Here is an 18,967-nt window from a genome sequence, read left to right on the forward strand (position 1 = left end):
CCCAGTCCTCCACGCCTGGTGCCAGTCTTCCTCGTCAACGGTTTCTCCCGTACCCAAGTTTGTCTTGCTATATTCTCTCTTGTCTCTGTGCCTCTTCTGTCTCTCGCTCTCTCCCTCCTTCCCTTCTCCCTCTCTCTCTCCTTCCTTTTTAAAAACCCTATTTCTTTTCTGTTACAGTGCGTCAGTCTGTCTGTCTTTGTCCATGTGGCGTCTGCACAGGGCCGTCTGCTGGACACGCCACTCGTTGCCAGCTGGGGAGAGTTCAACCCTTTGACCCTTTCTTGGGGGGGAGGGACTCTGAGCAGTGTAGGGGCCAGTCCTGTGACTGACCCCCCCACCCCACAAACCCCTTCTCTCTTGGAGTCCCTCCCAGATGGATGATTAAGGGCCAGTTGGGTGTCTGCGTTCTCTGTCTGTCCTCCCTCCCTCCCTCCCTCCCTCTCTCGCTCTGTCTCTCTGTCCATCCTCCTGTTCTGTCCTGTCTCTGTGTCTCTACCCCCACTCTCCCCTCTTCTCTCCTCTCTTCCTCCTCTCTCTCTCTGTCTGGCTCTCCCTCTCTGTCTAATGTCCATGTCTTTGTGTGCTGTACATTGACTTGCTCATCTCTCTGCAGCCCTGTTGAGGGGGAAAGAAAGCGTCAGTGAGGTTGGAGAGCTAAGCCTCCCCTCCCCTCCCCATGAGTCTGTTGCATGTGCATGTGGCTGTACACACACATACACACACACACACACACACACACACACACACACACACACACAGACACACACACACACACACACACACACACACACACACACACACAGTTATACACTCCCCCCACACTCGCCATCCTGTCGCTGATGTCACCTCGCCTCGTGCCCACAGGAAGTTGAATCTAGCGCCAGGCCTGCTGAGCCGGGGCCTGGCCATCTCACACCCACCCACGCACGCTCACACACACACACACACACTCACACACACACACACACACACACACACACAGGGGCACACACGCTGGCACAGTAGCCACGGCGAGTAGCCATCAGGCAGAAGCAAGCCATCTTCGAACGAGCCAGGGGGGATTTAGCCGCTCTAAGACTTTGAGTCGGCCTCCGCCGCAGGGAGCGGTCCAGCGCTAGATCCAGTTGCTATAGTTAGCAGAGCCGGGCAGGAATCTCTGCCCAGGCAGCTCGTGATGTCAGCCGGTGATTCAGGCCGGTGAGGTAATTGCGACGCAGGGTGCCACGGCGACCAGCCGGTATGGCTTCGGAGGGCCGACTCATTAGCATTGTTCGTGCATCTTGTGTCGACGAGGCATAAATTATCATTCAAAATGGCAGCGTTATGTGTGTGTGTACGTGTTATTTTTTCCCCCTTGGTGCATTATTTCATTATTTCCGACAAAGTAAATGGCTCAGTCCTTTCCCAACGTTGCCCGTGGCAAGATACAGTATGTTTATTTAATACATTTATTTACATTTGCATATTTTGTAAAAACAGCCAGCAAAACACCTCTCGGATTTAATTAAACATCAAAAGGTTCTGTGCACAGGCTCACCAGGGCTGTTTGTTTTAGTCCAGCGAGGGGAAGGATAAGGGGGGTGTGTGTGAGTGTGTGTGTGTGAGTGTGTGTGTGTGTGTGTGTGTGTGTGTGTGTATGCGTGTGAGTGAGGGGGCTGCAGTCAGGGGGAAACTCCCACACTTTGAACACCTGCACTAAGTTTTGATGTTTAATTATGGAGCTCTGTCTCTTTTCCATTCTTCCCCTCACTCCCCCACAGACCCTCTCCCCCATCCCTCCCCTTCAGATGAGCTCTGTGTCGGGCATGGCACTCAACTTCAGACAGAAACCGAAACACTACCCGATTTCCAAAATGGAGTGTAAATTACAAAGAGACATGGGAAAAATATAGCCATGAAATCAATTGTTAAACATTTAAGCAGTATTTAACAGTAAAAAACAATATTTTGAATAAAATGGTTGTAAACTTAAAAGCAAAAAGTAGTTCAGCATTTGCTGAAACATAGTAGAGGTACTGCACAATCAATGATCACCTTGGAGCTCTATTAACCAGGATGGCAAGTACTTATTTGACTTGCCAGCGAACAGAGGTTATACTCAATACCAATTTGGAGCAATGGCAAGCTATTCACTTAGCCCTGCCATGACAAGAAATACAAACATATCCGTGACCCGTCTGTGCAGAGAATCATGGCCAAGCACATTTATTAGTTTATGAATGATATCTCCTTCAGTCAGAGAGAGGGATACACGCAGAGAAAGAATGGGGAGAGGAAAATAGTGAGAGAGAGAGTGAAAGAGAGAGAGAGAGAGGGATAGATACCTAGATTCCGGAGTCAATTCAGGGTTTTCGTGCCTCAGACCCTTCTTTAGAAGCCGCTGTGATCCATTGGCGTGACAAAGCCCATTTCTGCCCCAGTGGGGAGCGTTTAAATGGACTCCTGGTCACGCAGAGATCGATAGAGCCGCCGAGACGAGGCGAGGAGAGGCGCACCGCCCGGCCAGTGCGGAGGTTTGATCTCGGCGGCCGGGGGAGGGTGAGGCCGTCTCATCTCGCGCCGCTGCAGTAGCACGCACTGGGCCCCCGGAGGACTGGGAGGGATGGATTCCACTCCGCACCACTCCACTCCACTCCACGTGTCAACAAGCAACGAGGCAGGCGAAATATTTTGAAAAATTTGCATCATACGAGCGTTTCAAGGGAAAGTGGTGCGATATTGATGTACAAAGAATCTAAACTGACTGAGCAAGGGAGCGAGAGAGAGAGAAAAAAGAGATAGAGAGAGAGAATGTAGAGAGAGAGAGATTGAAAGAGAAAAGAGACAAACAGCGTAGGGTCTTAATGCATGAATTTTCCCACATCTATTTCTTAAAGCCTAAAGGGGTGAGGCACTCAGGTTAGTGCCTGTGTGTGTGTGTGTGTGTGTTTCTCCCTGTGCTTATTGACATCTGATCTGAGGACATTGTTGTGTAGCAGCGCTAAGTGACTGTGCTTGTGTACACGAGAATAGGCCACTTGCGGCCTGTCACTCACTCTGATCCGCTAAGCCAGCCGCCGCTTGTTTGATAGTGACTCCAGCCAGTGGAGGGGACTGACAGGATTTGAGATTTGGGCGAGAGGCAGATAATGCGGTGTCAGCTCCATCAACAGAGGGGGAAAAATCCTCCCAGTGTGCATGGCTGTCAGGAGAGGTGCCCGTCTCGACAGCGTATCGATCAAAACGCTCACATAAAGAAGGGCCAGTGAAAGCTCTCAAAGGTCCAGTGAGTCAGGTGACAGTGGTCCCACTCTGGATTGACAGCTCCGGCCATATCCTCTTCACTATGAGCCCCCGACTCGTGTGTCCGCCCCTCTGAACTCTGAAGTATTTTGTCCTTAATACCCCTTGCCAGCCTCCGCCCCCGGCCCCCTTAATGTCATGTGACCTCCTTTTCTCTCCCCCAGGATTTATAATGTAGCTGTCAGCTTGGGTTATGATGATAAGACACGGCGTGAGTTGGGGGGTGCTGGATGGATAAGGCACCGTGAGCTTGATAAAAGCTGTCCATGTGACACGTCCAAGTCCTCGCTCTGCTAAAGCCTCATGAATGTTTGAGTGTGAGGTGACACATGGGTGTGTGTGTGTGTGTGTGTGTGTGTGTGTGTGTGGGGGGGGGGGGGTATATACAATGATAGATACTGACTTAGTATTCTGGTGTGACGGATATGCACACACTGTACATTATCAATAATCAAAGGACCGTGATTTCGGCCTACAGGTTCTCCATAACAATCTAATGCACACTATAACTGTCATAGCCTGAATACATCTATAAAAAAAAAAATCAATAACCCCCCCAACTTCCCCCAGGATCTGACTCATATAGGTTAGATCAAACGGAGAAGCCTTTGTCACACAGCCTGAATACAGTAAGACAGAAAAGGGGGGAAAGGCAAAGCAGAAAGGGAGAAATGTGCCGTAGGTGACAAGGCTCCCTGATTAATACGGATCATTAGCATGTTTACTTGATTATCATCTCTGCGAGAGATGACACCGTGGTGATTACTCGCACACACGCACACAAAAGAAAACAACAACAACAACAAAAATACAATATGAAGTTAAGCACCCATTGAACTTTTCAGAGCCGGGAGAGACGTGTAGTAACTAATGAGCCAGATTACACCAGGGTGGGGTTCTATTTAGCACAGCCCTCCACCGAACTGTGTGAGTGTGTGTGTGTGTGTGTGTGTGTGTGTGTGTGTGTGTGTGTGTGTGTGTGTGTGTATGCGTGTGTGAGGGGTGAGGAATGTAGGTCATGGTGCCTCAGACGATACCCTCTCTACACTTGGTTACACGCCACTATGTGTGTGTGTGTGTGTGTATTCATGTGTGTGTATATGTATACGCTTTTGTGTGTGTGTCATTGTTCAACATTATATGTGGTACATGTTTTTTCCCCTGTGCATTCCCCCCATCCCTGCTATGTCTGGGTTTGTTCTCCCCCACTCCTCCTCCTCCTCCTCCTCCTCCTCCTCTCCCCTGCCTCTCTTCCTCTCTGTGGCCTGTATGCTGCTGCTCCCCTCTGTGCCTTTCCTCTGTCCATCTGCTGTGATGCCTCCCCCTCTCCCTCCCCTTCCTCCTCCTCCTCCTCCCTCTCAGTTCTACAGTATGCACACATATGGATGGATGTGTGAGTGCTCCACATGAGAAAGGGGGGCTCATGTTGGTATTTCACATGTTTATGTGTCTGTGTGTGTGTCATGTCTGTGTGTTTTTATTAAATACCCCCATTCCATTTTTTTTTCTCCTATCACACCCTTTCTTCCTCTCTCTCCCTCCCTCCCTCCTTTTTTTCACCCTGCAGTGCCTTTCTCCCTTTGTGCCTCTTATGGGTTTCAAGGTAATCCACCTCATCTTGCCGCGGTCTGTTTTTGTGACGGCACCGCCACGCCGAAAAGACAAAAATAAGTTCCTCGTTTAAATTCATAGCGCAGCCGGGGAGAGTCGCAGTCCCTCGCAGCCATTACGGCGGTGATAAGTGTTCGGCGGAAACCAAACACTGCCTCTGGGGGTTTCCTCCCAGTGAAATGCTAATATTTCCCCTTCCCCATGCACCCGCCCCCTCTCTCCTACTACACCCTAATAAATGTCTCACCCTGAGCAAAAGCGGTGTGTGTGTGTGTGTGTGTGTGTGTGTGTGTGTGTGTGTGTGTACTTCTGCATACGTGTGTTTGTGTGTGTGTGCTTGTGCATACGTCTGTGTGTGTGTGTGTGCTTGTGCATACGTGTGTGTGTGTGTGTGTGTGTGTGTGTGTGTGTGTGTGTGTGTGTGTGTGTGTGTGAGCAAGCGAGCAGACACACTCGCGTATAAGTTATTGGTGTGCGTACTCATGCCTGGTGTAGCTTGGGTGGTACCGATTGCCTGCTGCAAGCAATAAGTCCCTTCCCTATTAGCTGGTTGTGCATGGGTCGAAAGCTGGATTGTCTGGAGTCTGGAGTCTTGTCTGGGTGGAGAGAGAGTCGGGAGCATTTACACTGCCCTTTCACACCACTGAGATAATCCGCAGATGAAGGAGGAGGAAGAGGGTGGTCGATCACATTTAAATCTCCATATGCATGAGTGAAGCATTTCCCGTTTTCACATTCATGCATGTCATACAGCAGTGACAACTGGGATCCATTTTGTGCCCGGCACTTCATTTTCGCGAAAAAGAGAGAGAGAGGGGGGGTGGGGGGAGGGGTGATCACCAGTCCCTGCCGAGATGTGTTAGACCGGAGGTATCAGCCGGGGGTTAACGCTTGAATCCCCAGTAGCTTGTCTAAGCTTTTTTTTTAAGCCCAAAGCTAATCATGGAAAGAAAGAAGTGAAAGAAGAGGAAAAAGAAGAAGAAGAAGAAGAAGAAATTGAAAGCCTTCTGGATGGGAGACAGGCGTCAGAAGTGGTTCGTGGACCCGTGGTTACGCATCTCCAGGCTTTGGGAGTGCCACTATGACAACCGCTCAGGCTGTCGGTGGTTCCAATCCTCCCTTTGGGGACTCTATTTCGGTGTTGTGAGCTAATTAAAGCAGAGAACGCGGGAAGGAGAGAACGCTGGAGAAAGAGAGAGGAAAAGAAAAAGAGAGAGAGAGAGAGAGAGAGGAGTGAGTGTGAGGCGATGACAAAGTGCCAACATTCGGCAACACTTCTCAGAACATGAGGACAGAGCAGAGGGAAAGCACTGGTGGCAGAAACACCATCAGTGTGTGTGTGTGTGTGTGTGTGTGTGTGTGTGTGTGTGTGTGTGTGTGGGTTGGTGGGTGTGTGTTTTCCCACCTACAGCCCTGACGTAAGGGAGCTATTTGTGTCTCCACGAGGCGTGTCTGTTCTAACGTCTGCCCCAGAATGCACTTAATCTCTCTCAACAGTCACACACACAGCATACACACATACTCATTCACAAACACACACTCTTATGTACACACACACACACACATACACACACACACACACACTTACACACACACACAGTCACACACCCTTATTCACACTTTCACTGAGACTCCCATTATCGCGGCTACAGGATCGCCTGTGTATTTGCATCTGCCACTTTTTCAATCATTCTCACACAAAAGACGAGAGCGAGCGAGCCACTGTTGCTTATCTTGTGAAAATGAACCCCCCGAAAAAGCATTCAATGCATTTTTTCTTCCTCTCCTCTTCATTATCGTCATGATTGCCTTTCTTCTTCTTCTTCTTCTTCTTCTTCTTCTTCTTCCACTTCTTCTTTTCCCTTCTCCTCCTCACTCTTGCTGTGAGAGTTTTCTTCTTCTTCTTCTTCTTCTTCTTCTTCTTCTTCTTCTTCTTCTTCGTCCACTTCTCCTCCTCACTCTCGCTGTGAGAGCCTTGTTCACATCGCCAGTCCTGTCCGTCGTGGCATATGGCTGTCAGTTGTCTGCAGCTGGAGTCCTTGAGCGAAAAACAGTGCCGCACATGCTTCCTGGGTAGCAGCTTCACAATTTCAAAGTGCGCCGCCGCCGCCTTTCGAAAAATGAAAATGACAGAGAGAGAGAGAGAGAAAGGATTCAGGGTTTTTTTGCACAGAAAGAATATGCAAGCCATCTCAATTACTGAAACGAACGAAACGCTTCTGGAAGTTTCCAAGTCTGTGTAATCGGGTCTGCGCTTGAGATTATTTCACTGAGAACCCCTCAAGTTTCCTTCGTTTTCCTTTTTTATTTCTCTCCCCTTTCTTTCTTCTATTCATTCTTTCTTCCTTTCTTTCGTTTCTTTCTTTCATTTCTTTCTTTGTTTCGTTGACTTAATAATAATTCTGGAGGAAATTTTCCCTCCAGACACCAAACGTGGGGCAAAAAAATAGAAAGCAGTGATGTGAAAGAAAAGGACGTGTAGGAGAGAGAGAACGTTCCTTTCATCTTTTTTCCTTGGTTGGAGGAGAAGAAAACAAAGGAGAAGGGGGGACGGAGTGTTATCAGAGTCTGCAGTTGCGTTTTGGGGAACCAGACGGGCTCTGGGAAATGGGGCGTTGAACCCTCCGGAAGGCCATGCAAGCCTACAGATGAGCGTTCGTCATACACTCTTGTACACACACACACACACACACACACACACACACACACACACACACACACACACACACACACACACACACAGCAATAAATATACACTTTACACACATTCATAGTCACACATAAATGTGCACACACACAAACACACAAACACACACACACACACACACACACACACACACAGTCCTAAGCCTGACATTAGGCACACAAATGCAGGGAGAAGATCAGTGAGTGAAAAAAAGTGTCTTTGAAGCCCTTGCTCGGAAAAAAAAAAGACAAAAATGATGGCACAGTTCCACCGTTTACATATTTATGTGCCAATTTAAAGCACTTTTCACGCTTTTTTCTCCCTTCAACACGGAAATCAATAGCCGCGTTCCGCCACTTGGGCCGAGACATTCTCATTTCAGAAAATGAGAAGCTGTCCTCTCTCCCGTTCCAGGCTCCTCGGGATGTGTTAAACTGAGCCGGAACCAGCAGCACTGTCGCCGTGACGGTTTAGGGGTGACCGTCGCTGATCTCGGCTCAGGCTTGCTTTCTTCTTTTTCACTCCCCTGGTTTAGAAATCTAAACAACAACAACAAAAAAGCTTAGTAAAAAATCCCTGCCCTTTGCTGTGTCCTCTGAGTTGTTAAAAGGGAGGGTTGGGTGGTGATGGGGGAGTTGGAGCTTTGGGAGTTCTGCTGGTTTCTTGGCGCTGGAGCTGGAAGAGCAGCTCCTGATGGAGAAGAGCTCAGAGCTTAGAGCAGCATGCAGGGCTCTCTCTCTCTCTCTCTCGGTGGAGAGTCTTGTTAAGATGCAGTGAGCCCACTCCCAGTACTCCCTCACACAGGGCCTTGGCCCCCAAGACAACACCAGCTTACTGGAGGATTGAGGGAAGTCATTAAACCAGGGTTGGAGGTGTGGTAAGGGTCATATAACTCCCTCCTTGTCATGTACTCTTGTCTTTGTAAAATCCTAGTGTGTGTGTGTGTGTGTGTGTGTGTGTGTGTGTGTGTGTGTGTGGTGTGTGTGCACTGTACGTACAAGCGTGTACCGAGGGCTGAAGCTTGCTCTCAGCAGGTGGAGTACAGCGTGAATAAATCCCAGATAGCGCCGGCGAAACCACCCGCCCGTCATTTGATGAGCCACTGACAAAGGACCTGACACCAGGTGATTCTCACTCACGGCGGGTTGTCTGTCAGCCTGCCACTGTTAGAGGAAGATGGAGGAAGGTGACTGCAGTGGCGGCGGTGGGGATGGCGACGGCGTTTGTGATTTCGCCGGGTGATTTATTCGCCGGTTGCTCCCGGCGCTGCTTGGCAGTGTCGAACGCATGCCCGCGACGGTAATGATGCCTGGGCGCTTAAGCGGAGCAGTCAGCGTGATGCCGTCTAATCCCGCCGTAATTACAGTAATGACAGCGCGACAGGGTGTGTGTGTGTGTGTGTGTGTGTGTGTGTGTGTGTGTGTGTGTGTGTGTGTGTGTGTGTGCGTGTGTGTGTGTGTGTGTGTGTGTGTGCGTGTGTGTGTGTGTGTTCGTGTGTATGAAAGAGAGAGTGCGTGGCAGGAGGTCACGTTCCGATAAAAACATAATGGGGGTTGGGAGAGGCATAAAATCTCACAACTCCTCATGTGCTTATTGACACACACACACACACACACACACACACACACACACACACACACACACACATAACGAACACAGACACACACATATACAGTGTCTCCTCTAAATCAGACAGCAAACTTCGGATCAAACGGTTTGCTGTCTTTCCTCTTTTAATCCCTGTTTAAAAAGTGCAGACACGCAACATACATCTCGCATTCCTGCCAAGCAGGACATACTAATGAGACATACCCTTTCCCCATCCTGGAGATACTATACGCATTTGCGTGTGTGTGTGTGTGTGTGTGTGTGTGTGTATTGGCGTGTTTGTGTGTTTGACTTGAGGGATGGGGTCATACCATCTCCAGAGGGCCCTGCTTCTTACCGAAGCGTTGAGCATTTTTGCTTACTCTTCCTTGTCAGTGAGCCGACCGCTAATCCGCGCCATGAAGAATTCATCATGGCGGAGGGTGAGGAGCTTCTGAAGCGCCGGCTCCCCAGGATTGGTGCGCCTCTCCTGGCTTTGTGCTGACCCACTTCCCCCCTGTGCTCCCTGGCAGCCTGCAACCACATGGCATCTCCTTCAGACCTTGGGGCCACAGCTAACTGCAGAGCTTAATTAAGTTCCAACACAGTGGCCTAAGAGAGAGAGAGAGGGGGGAGGAGAGAAAGAGAGAGAGTGGGGAGTTGCAGTAGCCCTTCTGATGTTCATATTTCATATCAGTCTGGCTCAGGAGCATTGGTGTTCTGAATTATTAAGCAAAGAGATCCCTTTTTCTCCTTCCAAGCTGTTTTCTCTGCTCTCACTCTCTCTCTCTCTCTCTTTACTCTCTCTCTTTTCTCTCTCTCTCTCTTTTTCTCTCCCTCTCGCTCTCATTTTCTCAGTTGTTACCATCTCTCTCCTCCTAAAAAAAGTCCTCTCCCCTCTCCTCCTAATAAGGCAGGTCTGCTTGCCAGACGCTCCAGCCAGCCTGCCTGCTCAGTTTCGCAGTGAGATGCAAATGGTGATATTTCAGCTGGAGGCCAAAGCCCAAGCAGCATCAGCAGCAGCAGTGTGTGTGTGTGTCTGTGTGTGTGTGTGTGTGTGTGTATGTGTTTGTGTGTGTGCATGTGTGCGTGTGCGTGTGCGTGTGTGTGTGCGTGTGCGCGTGCGTGTCCGTGTCCGTGTCCGTGTGCATGTGTGTGTGTGTGTGTCTGCCCGCGCGTCTATTTACAGCAGTGTCCCTGTCCCTGTCGCTGAAACGTTGGGCTTTCTCGCCAATAAACTAGCAGTGGGGAAGGTCGAGACCCGCCTCGCAGCACACCTGAGCCACTGACCTCAGAAAGCAAGCCGGGAGCGAGCGGAGTGACGTAACGATGTTTCCAACTCTATCCAGTAGCCATGCCTGTGTCTCCCTTTAACCAATGACAAACCCCAGAAAATCATCACTCCTTCCCTCCCTTCTCCCCCCCTCCTTCTCCTCCTCCATTAACTCTCTTCTACCCTTCCCATCTCTCTCCTCTGTGCCCCCTCTCTCCCCCCATAGTTCCCTCTCCCTCGGGTCAGTACTGATGTTGGTGCCTGTGTCTCTCCCCCTTTGCTTTCATGGTGGCAGACCTGCACGTGCCCAGCCCGTGCCTGAAGAAGACGTGCGAGTTTGGCTCTGTGTGCGTGGTGAAGAACGCCAAGCCGGTGTGCGAGTGCCCCGAGGCGTGCCCGCAGGTGCCCGACCCCGTGTGTGGCAACGACGGACACACCTACGGCAGCCCCTGCGAGATGCGCGCCATGGGCTGCGCCCTGCAGCGCCACATCCGCTTCCAGCACAAAGGACCCTGCGGTGAGTTCCACAACCAGACACACTCTCACACACACACACACACACACGCACACACACACACACACACACAGACACACACACACATACTGTACACACACACGCACCCACACACACACACACACACACAGACACACACACACATACACACACACGCACCCACATACACACACACACACACACACACACACACACACACGCTCACTATTATGGGGCATAAAACCATGCACATGACATAGTGACATATGGCGTATGGATTTGCATGCACCGCCTACTCACTTTCAACCATCCACACACACGCCTGCTCTCTCTCTCTCCACCTTTACCTCATTCTATCTCTCTGACACACACATGCGCACACTCACACACATTCACACATGTGCACATGCACACGCACACACATACAAACACAATTCACTGGTATGTCTCTATCTCTCTGTCTTTCCCTCTAAGTTGTGGTCTTTTTTCAGAGCTTCTTTCCTGGCTTTCAGGCTTTTTATCAAGACACTCTGTGAGAGTGCACTAAAATCCTACACCCACTGCTACCTCCACCACCACCACCACCACCACAACCTCATCCCCCACCACCATCTCTGCGTGTGTGTGTTGTTTTTTCTTCTATTATTATTTTTTTTTTTGAAGCGATGATGCACTTTCTGCTCTCAAATTAAAGAGGACATCACCACGTCGCCCCAAAGTAATTGTTGCCATGACTCACCTCTCCTCTGCTGTTGGCTATGCCCACTGTTTGACTGACTGACAGGCATTCGCACACAAGTGCGAGTGTTGCGGCGCACTTGGCTTATCACACGCGTCGACGTTAATCAATGGTGTTCTGACGCACCGTCTCCCACAAACCAAAAAAATGCCCCTTTTGTGATCCTGGAGGCCACGATCGTCAAGCCAGATAGAACACCCCCACCCTGCAGTCATAGTCTACACACTGCTGCTTTGAGAAAACCCAGCAAGACGCCATTTGCTGTGTTCGTCAACAACGCCACTGTACTTTTCCACTCAGAAGTCTTTGAAAAACACAAGAGCGTGTGAGCTGTCAAGGAGTGGAGACGGAGCCTTCTGTATTGTCAGCGTTTTGCCGCCTGCGTGCATACACCTCGCATTATACGCCCAAGCGTCTGCAGCCGCGGCAGAAACACTCAAGGGCATCGACAGGCAGCGGTGTTCTCAACCCGCACTACTGTTTGTATTTTTCTCATGCAGTTGCTCTATGTCATCTGCTGGGAGAGAGAAAGAACAGACAAAATGTGTGTGTGTGTGTGCGTGTGCGTGTGTGTGTGTGTAACAGGATTAGCGTTAGCTGAAGTCACCATAAAACGCTGTGGTGTGTGTGTGTGTGTGTGTGTGTGTGTGTGTGTGTGTGTGTGTGTGTGTGCCTGTCGGCAGTGTGTGCTCTGTTTCCCAGTGCGTAGAGGGCAGGAAACTAGGCTGGTCTATATGCAGGCACCTGATTTGCACGGGCACACAACACATTGTTGGATGTGGGTATTGACTTGGATAGGCTTACATGGATTCACACATATCACCTCATTATTCTTTGTTTAGCAGAGGTTGACATGTGCTGGGGAGAGGTACATTTATAGCCACAACATGAGGCAATAACCACTTCTCTGTTGTTCATTTTACCCCCCACCCACCCCCCCTCCACTCTCTATTTCCCCGCTGTTCATTTCCGTCTTGTAAATTCGAGATGCATTTGAATAGGAATATGTCATTTAACAAAAAAGAGAGAGAGAGAGAGAGCTATTTGGGAGGAGGTTATGTGCAAGTGTGTGTGTGGGTTGGTGATGTGGGTGTGTGTGTGTGTGTGTGTGTGTGTGTGTGTGTGTGTGTGTGTGTGTGTGTGTGTGTGTGAGTGAGTGAGTGTTTGCTGATGGTGTTGTTAGTGGTGGTGGGGGGGCGGTATTTGAACTCGACAAACTCAATCTGGAGCAGCCTGTGGGAGGCCAGAGCGTGCAGCACAGCCTGCAGGAGAGCCATAAACAGTGTGTATTTAATAAAGCACGGGGCTGGCAGAGGGGGTCGAGGCAGGTAGCCACGCTGGTGTCAGTAATGCAGCGCTATTGATGGCAATGAGTCCCCACAGAAGCCGGCGTCAGCGGAACAGGGGCAATAAAGGGCCAGGGGCCAACGGCTAATCCGCCGCCCGAGATGGGACTGCCTTATTTGTGTCTGTTTGTACAAGGACCCATGGATCACACACACTTAGACACACACGCACACACACATACACAAACACACACACACTGACACACACACACACACACACACACACACACACACACTCTCACTTCCATCAGGCCACTGTTATCGCCCTACATTAATTACCCCGTCTCATTCACGCCGGCCTCTGCACTCGCTGCTGAAATTACAACTGCGGGTGGGGGATGGGGGGGGTGGGGGGTGGTGTTAGTATGTGTGAGTGGGCGAGTGTGATCGTACATGTTTATGTGCGAGCAGCGGGGGAGGAAAATTGGAGGATGTGTGTGTGTGTGTGTTCGGGGGGGGGGGGGGGGGGGGTGGCAGGGGACAGGAGAGGCGTGCATGTGCTCACGCCATCGTAATTTTCCGCTTCTTTTTCCGCTCCGGAGCAGGCTGGCGGAAGGGGGAGGAAAGGAGGGGAAAGTGCTGCCCGTAAAAAATGCCGTTATCTTCATAGCTCAGGTGCGGTCCCATAGCAACGCCGATGACATTTTTTATGATTTTCCTATATTTATTTTAATGTTTGAGTGGCGGGTGACCTTGTCTGCCTCGCTGGCAGAGGCTCCCTGAACTAATGGAACCAGAGCCCACTCAGAGAGGCAATTCATATATATTATTAGCGGGAGATGAGAGAACAGGCAAGACTCCATGATGAAAAAGGGTGAATAACTGCAAGTGGAGGAAATGATATGTATTTGTTACATGAGGAATATAGGTCACATTCAAACTGGTGAACGGCCCAGGACTGATGAGAAAAATCACAGAAAGGGAAAGAGAAAGAGAGAGAGAGAGAGAGAGAGAGAGAAGGGGAGGGGCATACCCAAACACAGGAGGAGATGTTGATGAACAGAAAGAGAGTATGGTGGGTGAGAGGGAGCTGGATGGAGTGGAATTGAGCAGCCTGCGCTATTTCCCCAGAGATCCATTTACACCATACACACACACACACACACAAACACGACACACACACACACACACACCACACACACACACACACACACACACACACACACACACACACACACTTCTCATGCGGTGTTAAATGTTAAGGATCTGTTCCCGTGCTGGCTCAGGGCCAGGTCAGGCATCGTTGCTCCCAACCTCCTACCTCCACCAGAGCTCCCCAGCTCCGCATTCACCTCCCGATCCATCAGCCTGATGGTGCTCCTCAAGGCCCTTCTCCCTCTCTCTCTCTCTCTCTCTCTCTCTCTCTCTCTCTCTCTCTCTCTCCTCTCTTCTCTCTCTCTCTCTCTCTCTCTCTCTCTCTCTCTCTCTCTCTCTCTCTCTCTCTCTCCCTCTCTCTCTTCATCTCTCTTTCCCCATTTTCTCCCCTCTCCCCCCTCTTTCTCTCTCTCTACCTCCCCCAGTTTGGATCTCAGTCTTTTTCTATGATTTTCTTTAGCTGTGGCTTCCTCTATCTGTCTCCCTCTCTTTCTCTCTCTTTCTCTCTCTCCTCCTCCTCCTCCCCCTGCTCCCCAACCACTTATGTCTCTCTCCCCATATTCATCTCTCTTTCCCTCGTCACTCTGCACTCTCTCTCGCGCTCTCTTTCCCCTCGCTTCCCCTGGCCCCAGGGAGAGGATTGTGTGTGGCAGTGCTGTTTACAGGTTGCACTGTTGCACTGTGGCTTTGTGTGGGTGTATTAAAGAGAGAGAGAGAGAGAGAGAGAGAGAGAGAGAGGGGGGGGGGGGAGAGAAAGAGAGAGAGCGAGGGAAAGAGGGCAAGAGAGAGAATGAGAGAGCGAGTAAGAGAGGGAGAGGAAGAGGGAATTGGGAAAGATGGCAGAAGAGCAGGTGGAAGAGATAAAGCAGTGCTGTTATCGTCCGTGCAGGGCCCTGATAAAGACAGACGCAATCTGCAGTCGGCCTGCCATCTTCTCTCCCTCCACCCCCCAACCCCCACCCCACCCCCACCCTCCTGACACCCAGCCCACCAGCCAGCGCTCCTCGGCTGTCACCAGCATCCGCCTGCCCCGGGGGTGCAACAGTCCTCCCAACACCAGTCGCAGCTCCAGGGGCATTTCACTTCAAAACACAGGCCCTACATGGGCCCTATCCAAACCAAAACTATCCCCCTTTGGAGAAGTTTTGTAGATTGGGGGCGTAAGCAGACAGGCTACTTTATTAAGGTGTAATAAACAGGTTGTTAACGGCGTAGCAAGGGGCAGATTTATACGCAGCCAGCGCCACCATTAGCACTAAATCAGCAGCTGTTACTGGCCGCCTTCTAATTGAAAGCGATAACGGTTTGCTCTAATGCAATCTTCCAGTGTAATTGTCATCGGGGATAAGAAAAAAGAGAGAGAGAGAGAGAGAGAGGTGGAGGAAAACTCACCCTCCCACCAGGGTCGGAATCGCATTTTCAGACGGTGATTAATTGTCCTCCATGAATCATAGTCAAACTCAAACTGAAGCCCGCTCCTCAGGGGCCAGATAGTCTTAAACGGTGCCGCTGATTGAATCGAATGGGAAAGGCTGCTGTGTCCAATGGAGGTTGTTTTACCGCCATACCGCCATCGCACAGGATGAGAGAGAGAGAGGGCCCAAGACGAGAGCCAGCCAATCTAGCCAGCCTCTAAACAGCACTGGGGTCGCGTCCCCGCTCCCAAAGCCATTGATCTCAATTGTGGTCTGCTCCTGCGCTTCCATGCGATGACAGAGGACTAACATCGGAGCAGATGGCCGATGACGACCGCTCGGGAGAGCGGATGAGGAGCGGAGTGGAAGGTGGCCATTGCGAAGCCACACGCGCTTGTTTTCACAGTTCGGCGCTGCACCATGTGATAGGCTCAGCGGATCAGCGGAGTCTCCTGATAGTGTGGCAGAGTGCGGAACTGAGGCGGGAGATGATTGGCAGGTGCAGACGGTATTGCGGGTGCCATTGATGGCGGATGTTGGCGCAGATGCTGGTTGGCGACGCCTGGTCCTGGCCTGTAGGGAGACATGACGCGGCACCAGACCCATTCAATCGCTCTCTCTCTTTCTCTCACTCTGCCCCTTTTTTATTCACTCCTGTCTCTCTCTCCCTCTCTCCCTCTCTCCGTTTCAGATGAGCAGTGTGCCAACTGCTCGTTCGGGGCGATCTGCGACGCGCAGACGGGGAAGTGCGTGTGCCCCACGGAGTGTGTGGACACGCAGCAGCCGGTGTGCGGCAGCGACGGCACCACCTACGAGAACGAGTGTGAACTCAACGTCAGGGCCTGCACCGAGCAGCTGGACCTGAAGGTGGTTGCCCAGGGAGAATGCAGTGAGTACACACACACACACACACACACACACACACACACACACCACACACACACACACCTGCAAACCTTACAAAATAGAAAGTATAATGTAAATTTCATGTTAGATTTCCATACCAGACATTATATTTGTCATACTTTTTTGAACTGAGAATATACCCAAATGCAAACAGAGAATCTGCTTTGCAAACATCACAACTGCTCACACACCACTGCTGCAAATACAGTATTGTAGCTTTGCAGTAAATACAGTGTAGAACTACAGATATACTGTATGTACTAGATTGTCTGGAATGGCTTCACTTGCCTCTAGGGGGCATTGATCTCTGCCAGCCTTTTGTATCGACCCTGTATACCTCTGACTGTGTGTGTGTGTGTATGTGTGTGTGTGTGTGTGTGTGTGTTGTGTGTGTGTGTGTGTGTGTGTGTTTTACTAATACCAGAGACATGCGGCAGCGTGGTGTGTGGCTGGGGAGCCCGCTGCGTGCAGAACCAGTGTGAGTGTCCCGAGTGCCAGAACCAGCCCTACAAGCCCATCTGTGGCAGCGACCGCAACACCTACGACAACGACTGCGAATTGCGCGTCGCCTCCTGCAAGCTCAAGAAGAAGGTCGACGTGCTGAAGCCAGGCACCTGCGACGAACCAGGTGTGTGTGTGTGTGTGTGGGCATCCTTTTTTTGTCTAGAAAAAGAAAAATATCTGTTTACTGCCCTCCTGCCAGCAAGCTAGCCACCAGAAGAACCCCACCCACCCACCCCCAGCCTCTTCTCCACACCTCAGCGATTTAGTTTATACCAGATAAATGGGCCCCTGGCACACAACTACAGCAGGTAAATATCATATCTGTTAATCATAGAGCAGCACTGGAATGAAGAGGATGGAGAGATGGAGAGATAGGCAGAAGGAAAGATGGAAATAAGGAGAGAGAGAGAGAGAGAGTTGGTGAGAGAGATGTGGTGAGCGAGAGGTGGGGTGCATGGTGTGTTCATGCACGCGCAGGAGTATGCAGGCTGGATGAAGATGCTCAGAACCCCCCTCTTGCCTTTGACGGCAGCACACACACACACACACACACACACACACACACACACACACACACACACACACGGGTGAATCCCTGGGGCCCCCAGTTAGTCAGAGATGAGCTCATCTCCGAGGCTGAGGAGGTGTGAAGGCGCAGCAGATTGCACCTGCCTACTGAGAGAGAGAGAGATAAAGGGAGAGAGAGAGAGAGGGGAGGGGTGGGGGGAGTTGGAGATGAAAGACAAAGTGCAGGAAAATGAGCCGAAACAAAGTATAGAGCTGTGACACAGACACAGAGAGTTGGAAAAAGGAGACAAAGAAAGAAAGAAAGAAAGAAAGAAAGAAAGAAGAGTGGGAACAGAATGAAAGCGAGCAGTATTGTGAGTGGAAGACGAGCATGAGTGAGAGCCTAATGCCATAGATGGAAATACGAGTCAAATTGATCTCAGAAGTCGAGGGGTTGGAGAGAGGTTGCTCCCCTCCCGCGGTCTCTTTTCCAGAACTTTCTGCGGCTTTTCATCCTCCGCTCAGCTCCTGAGGCTTTTAACACCACTCTCCTTGTGGTCGATTTAACCTTGTGGTGTTGAGCGAGCTGACCTCGACCATGCGGAGCGTCAGAGTGTTGCTGGCGCCTTGCCCCCCTTTGTTTCACCCATATATCGCTGTCTGGCTAGGGGGGTGGCACAGACATTGAAGTGCAGATGTACACTGATTACACACACACACACACACACACACACACACACACACACACATACTGTATGGACATACCGGTATATGCACATACACATACACATACACATACAGTACAGGGACATGCACACAGACATGCACATGCACACACGAATTAGGGCTGTCACGTTACGTTCGAAAAATCGATTGCACAATCGATTGGACCAAACAACACAAGTTTCGAAAACTAAAATAGGGAATCGATTTTAACCAAATATTTACACTATTAATTTTAAAACGAAATAAACAAATAAAAAAGATAGATGTAACAAAATTCACAAACAAGAATATAAGAATATAAAAGAATTTCGAAGTGCAGTAAGCATTGCGAAAGCTAAAAAGAAAATTCCCACCAATTTTACGCACTGGGAACAGCTGTTTCAATCAGCTGCTGTGCTGCTCGTGTTTTGCCAAAAAATGGAGGACAATGTGATCAACCTGTGCGACATGTAGAGAGACGAGTGATAGGCCCTAATAACTTGAGGAGTTCGATGTGGAAGTACTTCGGATTTTTGGTATATCGAACTATGGAGAAGAACAAAGCGGTAGGCTACGCAAACTGTGCAATCGAGTTCTACGTAGGCGAAATTTGTTTGACATTTCTAATCGTAAACACAGACACAGCTACGTTGAAGCCTGCAGTCATGTCACTGATGTAATGGCAGTCCACTCGGCTTATTGGTTTTCGAGAATGTTGCACTTCTGTCATTGTGCACGAAACTTCACGCCAATAAATCATCAGAAATATTGCTGGCTTGCGTCTACAAGCGCCCTCTTTACGTTCGCCCTAATGCCTG

General features: G+C 50.2%; 1 protein-coding gene across 1 annotated transcript in view; it reads left to right on the forward strand.

Moving 5' to 3' along the window:
* The window catches only part of agrn (agrin), a 228,496-nt gene that overhangs the window by 148,994 nt on the left and 60,535 nt on the right, over positions 1–18,967 (forward strand). The window contains 3 exon segments of the mRNA XM_042099348.1: positions 10,735–10,956; positions 16,219–16,416; positions 16,858–17,061. Coding sequence (XP_041955282.1) covers positions 10,735–10,956; positions 16,219–16,416; positions 16,858–17,061 — 624 coding nt within the window.

This window comes from Alosa sapidissima, chromosome 7 (assembly GCF_018492685.1).
Source record: "Alosa sapidissima isolate fAloSap1 chromosome 7, fAloSap1.pri, whole genome shotgun sequence".
NCBI classification, from domain to species: Eukaryota; Metazoa; Chordata; class Actinopteri; order Clupeiformes; family Clupeidae; genus Alosa; species Alosa sapidissima.